We start from the raw sequence: 6000 nt of genomic DNA on the forward strand, positions 1-6000 counted from the left end.
GCGATCCTTCAAGCCTCCGCAAGCCAGGGGAAGCAGGGCCACGCGCGGGGAGAAGGAAGGGCGGCGTGGAGGGGGGGGGCGGGGGAGAGGAAAGAGATCACTGGATCGCCGCGCGGCGGATCCCAAGGACAGTTAGCTGCGCGGAGGAGGGCCACTCCCCCTTACTGCCAACCGGGAGATAAACGTTTCGTTTTCCCCGCCGCGATGCAGGCGCGGCGAGAAGCGTCTCTCGCCCTGCCGCAATTCATGCACTTGCTCACCAAAACCAGCGGTCTCGTCTTCTTCCTCCATGTTACCAAGCAGAGTAGAACAGCTGCCGAGGAGGCAGTACGAAGCCGCCGCCGATCCTCTGCAAGTTCCTTCTCAACCTCCCGAAAAGAGGCGCGGCTTTTTTGTGCCACGTGATAAGAGGACGCGCTTCGGGGGCTCGTAATGCCGCCAAGCCCCACCCGAGCGGGGTTGGCGGCTTGTGCTGGGTCGGAGGTGCGCCTGCTAGAAGAAGAGAAGCTGCCGCATCTCGGCGAGTCGTTCAGACCACGAGGGGACGGGGAGCTCAGGGTTACACGCGTTGCCTGCAGGAGGGCCGAGTAGACCGCGGGGCTGGTATCCCGAGGCGACCAGAGAGATAGGCGGAGCTATTTTTTTTTAATCCCATTTATATCCCGCCCTTCTCCGAAGACTCAGGGCGGCTTACAATCTAAGCACAAATCAACGTGCTTAGCAATGGCTTTCATTCTATGTATATGCCTGCTTATTAGGGCTTTCACACACACACCCCCAAGCGGCATTATTACAAAGTCAGCTTAATTGCCCCCAACAATCTGGGTCCTCATTTTACCTACCTCGGAAGGATGGAAGGCTGAGTCAACCTTGAGCCTGGTGGGATGCGAACCTGCACGAATTGCAGGCAGCTGGGGTTACTTAAGGAGGCATCAGCCCACAGCTCCACCAAGGCTCTTTACGTCCACGTTATGCGCTTTGAGAATTAATTGGGAATTAATTGTAATGTAATTGTGATTACTAATTCGTCTGGGTCGTAGCATCTTACTAACAGTGATTCGGAGAGTTGGGGGCTAGCAAAACTTGCTTCTGCTTGCGAGCGGGGAGCGTGGCCGACTTTGCCGCCCTTCTGGCTCGCCGTATCTTTCTTCGATGAAAGCCTCGAATCCAGAATTTTCCTCAGAATAGCTTTAGATGTCCCATTGTCATTAAAAAAAAGAAAGGTTGCTCGCTTCCTATTTTCGTGCGGTGGGTAATTTTAGCGTGTAAACGGGAATGCAGAAACGGATCTCGTAAATTGTTTAGGGAAGCTGTTTTTCTAGCTGTGGTTTTTTTTTTTTAAAAAAAAAACTGCAAGTAAAAGTGCCCCAGAAGAAAGTGCATGAGGGGGAAAACTAAGGATTTAGTAGAGGAAAGAAGAAAATTGCCTGTAATATGAAGTAGAATGTTGAATGCTTGGGAAATCACCCATTGCACAGAAGGTGCTGGTTTGGGAAAAATTACTTTTCATGCAACGATACCGTGTCATTTAAAAAAAAAAATCTAGCAGTTCAACATAAACCCTGTTGTGTTGGAAAATCAAGAAAAAAGTGGAAAGGAATAACAATGATCCTGCTTCCATTTTTCTGCAAAACCTTTCCAAGAAATGCTATTTCAGTTTTTTACATCTTCAAAATTTAAAAAAAAACACCACTGTGGCATAATTGTATAAGCTCAGTCATTATCAGTGTGCAAATGTAGCCTATATCCCCAGCCAGTATTTGAGCTCTGTACTCAAAGCTGATGCACTCAAACTAATGATGGAGAGAAAGGTGGGCTCATCAGAGAGTCAGCTACATCAGACTTACAGCTGAGGCAAAGCAGGTTGAGCTCTGCTGAGAGAATAATTAACTCCTTCCAAGAATGAAAAGACTGGTTGGCGCTGCTCTCCTTAGAAACCACCCTTTGCTAAGCACCTCTCTGAACCCAGCAAAACCATGCCACATTTTCGGAAAGCTCTCCCAAGCTGTGGCTTTCCTCATGTGCAGAAATTCTGCAGTTTCCCCACATTGGGCCTCTATGCAGAGCTTCCTCTTTTCCCTCTCCGCTGCTGTGTAGGGTTTTGGTTGGTGTTTTTTTTTTTTTTTGTTTTGGAATAGTCTGCAGGTGTGTGAGACTACAGAAACCTCTAATAGTAATGAAAATGCAACCCTGCTCATTCATGACATATAAAAGCTGTTGATCCAGAACGCTAGAGCTGGTTGTTCACTGATCTATTTCAAAAGCCATTCTTCACCACTGAAAAAGGTGCGTCACAGGTGTGAGCCTCATAGATGGCTCATGGGAATTGCAGATAGCAGAGAAGTTGCTGGGTAAATAATATGGTAGGTCATTCTTATTGCTATATTAGAATGGAAAAGAAAATTTAAACAGCTGCTGTGGAGTTTGGAAGATGAAATGAGAGACTGGTAGGTCTCCCACTTCACTTCCTCATTCCTACCTAAAGCTACCACCTTCCAATTATGTTGTTTTCCAGTTAAAAGACGATGTCAGTGTCAGGAACTATCCAATCGTATTCAGGTTTCTACATGCGCTCTAGGGCAGAGGTCTCCAACCTTTTGGGCCAGGGACCGGTTCTGTGGAGAAACGTTCTTCCATGGACCAGAGTACATGGTTTTGTGTGCTGCCTGCATCCCATGGATGGGGCTTTGCTTGTTTGTGAAGACAGGTTGCTGCATGCTGCGGCCCGGTACCGGTCCATGGACCAGGGGTTGGAGGCCCCTGCTCTAGGGACAGACTGGGGGTCCTGCTGATGTACTGTCTACCAAACAGACCAAAAACCTCTTGACCTGACCTCCAAGGCTGGTGATTGAATTCCACATGTTCTGGAGGTCATGTTAGGAACTTTTGTCCTGCATAACAGCCATAAATTTGTCTTAAGTCATTATCAACTCATATAGCTAGCCACATATTAGATCTTTCTTAAAAACCTCAGAACTGTTAATTTATGATTGGGAAATGGTGTGTGTGTGTGTGTTTCTGTTAATATTTTATCATACCAGGTCACTTTCACTCGTGCTATTGATTTCTTTAAGTGTGGGGAACCAATTAAAATATCCACCCCAGGTGCCAAATCCCCAAGTCATGCCTGTCTGATTGGAGCATTATATAACCTTATGAAATTAAAAAAATACTTTGACATTCATTTGAGTGGCCCTTTAAATCTTATAAGCAGCATGGAGATTGTAATGGAGAAAATCTACATGGTCTCCATATGTTGACACCAATTTGATGGTATATACTTCTGAATCAAGGAGGGGTCTCATATAAACATAAAGAATACATCCACGTTTCTCCTGGCCAACCTCTTCCCTATTCAGTAAATCACATATGCCCATTATGTTATATCTGGCCTACTAGGTAGACCAGAGTAGGAAGGCTAAAAGTACTTTTATTGGGATAGACTGTAATATTAGAATCTTTAAAGTCTGACTATGCTGTATCTCCTTGTGACAAGGCTTTTGTACTGATGTATAAATTACTGCCAAACGAAATATTCTCAGCATTTCTTGTCCAACATCAGCAGGCAAAATGCCAACTTGTAATGTGTACAGTGTGGGAAACTGTAAGGCATCCTTTTATAATGATGAACCATTAAGGCAAACCTCTACTGGATTGTTATAAATCTTCTAACGGCTTTTCTTAAGCCATATTTGCTTTTTCTTTGAGAGCCTTTGGTTCTGCACAGTATTTTAGTTTTTGACGTAGCGTACTCTCCATTCCTAACTGGAATTGTAGTTCCTATCAGAATATAAGTACCTCTATTATTGAGGAATAGGTTAATAAGAAATAATAGTAGTTCAACCAGATATTGCCTTTAGATATCCTTAGCAAACTGTGGCAAGTCCTTAAAGAGATGGGCATACCAGACCATCTTATTTGTCTCTTGAGAAACCTATATGCGGGCCAAGAAGCAACAGTGAGAACTGGACACGGAACCACTGATTGGTTCAAAATTGGGAAAGGAGTCCGGCAAGGCTGTATACTGTCGCCTTGCCTATTTAACTTCTATGCAGAGCACATCATGAGAAAGGCAGGGCTAGATGAATCAAAAGTTGGAATTAAGATTGCCGGAAGAAACATCAACAACCTAAGATATGCAGATGATACCACTCTAATGGCAGAAAGTGAAGAAGAACTAGAGCGTCTTGTTGCAGGTGAAGGAGAGTGCAAAACGTGGGTTGAAACTTAACATTAAGAAAACCAAGATCATGGCATCCGGCCCTCTCAATTCCTGGCAAATAGATGGGGAAGAAATGGAGGTAGTGACAGATTTTATTTTCCTGGGCTCCAAGATCACTGCAGATGGGGACTGTAGCCAAGAAATTAAAAGACGCTTGCTCCTGGGGAGGAAAGCCATGGCAAATCTAGACAGCACACTAAAAAGAAGAGACATCACCCTGTCAACAAAAGTGCGTATAGTCAAGGCGATGGTCTTCCCAGTTGCAATGTATGGCAGTGAAAGCTGTACCATAAGAAAGGCTGAGCGCCAAAGAACTGAAGCCTTTGAACTCTGGTGCTGGAGAAGACTCCTGCGAGTCCCTTGGACTGCAAGGCGATCAAACCGGTCAGTCCTAGAGGAGATCAACCCTGACTGCTCTTTAGAAGGCCAGATCCTGAAGCTAAAGCTCAAATACTTTGGCTACCTAATGAGAAGGAAGGACTCACTGGAGAAGAGCCTAATGCTGGGAAAGATTGAGGGCAAGAGAAGAAAGGGACGACAGAGAATGAGGTGGCTGGATGGAGTCACTGAAGCAGTAGGCGTGAGCTTCAATGGACTCCAGAAGATGGTAGAGGACAGGAAGGCCTGGAGGAACATTGTCCATAGGGTCGCGATGGGTCGGACACGACTTCGCAACTAACAACAACAAAATCCTTAGCTAAATTTTAATGTGTGAAATCCTTGGTGCTCTCTGAGCATGTTTGCTTGCAGACATTTCATTATCCAACTGGGTAACATCAGTACTAACTAGTGTGGGGTTTGCCCTATTTTATATACAGTAGCTTGTCCTGCCAGTGTTGGTGAGGGTATAGTTATCTTCCTTGGTAGTTCCTTGATTAGGGCAGTTTTCTGCTGGCTTGTCTGATGTTAAACCCTGTTTATCTGAATGTTGGCTGCTGGAGAGGATACGAGGGTTTTTTTTGTTTCCTTCTTAAGCTTTTTTTTTCTTTTGAATGGTATGCAAATGTGGTTTCTCTCTGTTTTTGATTCTGATCTCCTTAAGGCCCATTACTTACTACTACCATTACTAGTTCAATACCAGGTAGCTAGAGGACATGCCCACAAGTTTGTATTTTCTTAGAAAACAAACACATTTGTTATCCCTATTTAACTTCAAACGAAGGGCGTTTTTTTAAATGAAAAACATGTTTTAAGGCAGTGTAACAATTGCATGCCTAAGACCAGATTAAAAATATTTGAATAACCATAGTTATGAATAGGGTCTAGATACCGCATACTTACGTTAATTACTAAAATTCATAAGGAAGAGAAGGCTTGGGGTAACAGCCATGTTCCAATACTACCTGTAGAAGGGTTGTCACAGGGAAGGGGGGTTGATTTATTCTCTAAAGCAGGGGTCCCCAGCCCCAGGTCCATGGACCAGTACCAGGCCACGGCATGCCAGCAACCAGTCCGCACAACAAGCAAACCACAAAACCACGTACCCTCCAGTCTGCGGAAAAACCTCTCCCCACAAAACTGGTTCCTGGTGCCCAAAAGGTTGGGGACCTCTGCTCTATAGCTCCTGCGGGCAGGACAAGAAGTAATGGGTGGAAGCTTGTCAGAGGGAGATTCAACCTGGAAATAGAAGGAATTTCCTGATAGCGAGAACAATTAATCAGTGGAACAGCTTGCCCTGAGAAGTTGTGGATGTTTGAACGCTGGAGGTTTTCAACAAAGACTGGAAAACCATTTGTCTGGGATAGTATAAGGATTCCTGCCTTGGACAGGTTAGACTA

General features: G+C 44.9%; 1 protein-coding gene across 1 annotated transcript in view; it reads right to left on the reverse strand.

Moving 5' to 3' along the window:
• CYTH1 (cytohesin 1) overlaps positions 1 to 618 on the reverse strand; it is a 77630-nt gene extending 77012 nt beyond the window's left edge. Inside the window, exon 1 of the mRNA XM_083353015.1 lies at positions 261 to 618. Within this exon, the coding sequence (XP_083209141.1) occupies positions 261 to 291 (31 nt within the window). The 5' untranslated portion in view covers positions 292 to 618. The remainder of the gene's footprint in view (positions 1 to 260) is intronic.
• Between the last annotated feature and the right edge of the window lie 5382 nt (positions 619 to 6000).

The sequence above is a fragment of the Vipera ursinii genome (genome assembly GCF_947247035.1).
Source record: "Vipera ursinii genome assembly, chromosome: 2".
NCBI lineage: Eukaryota > Metazoa > Chordata > Lepidosauria > Squamata > Viperidae > Vipera > Vipera ursinii.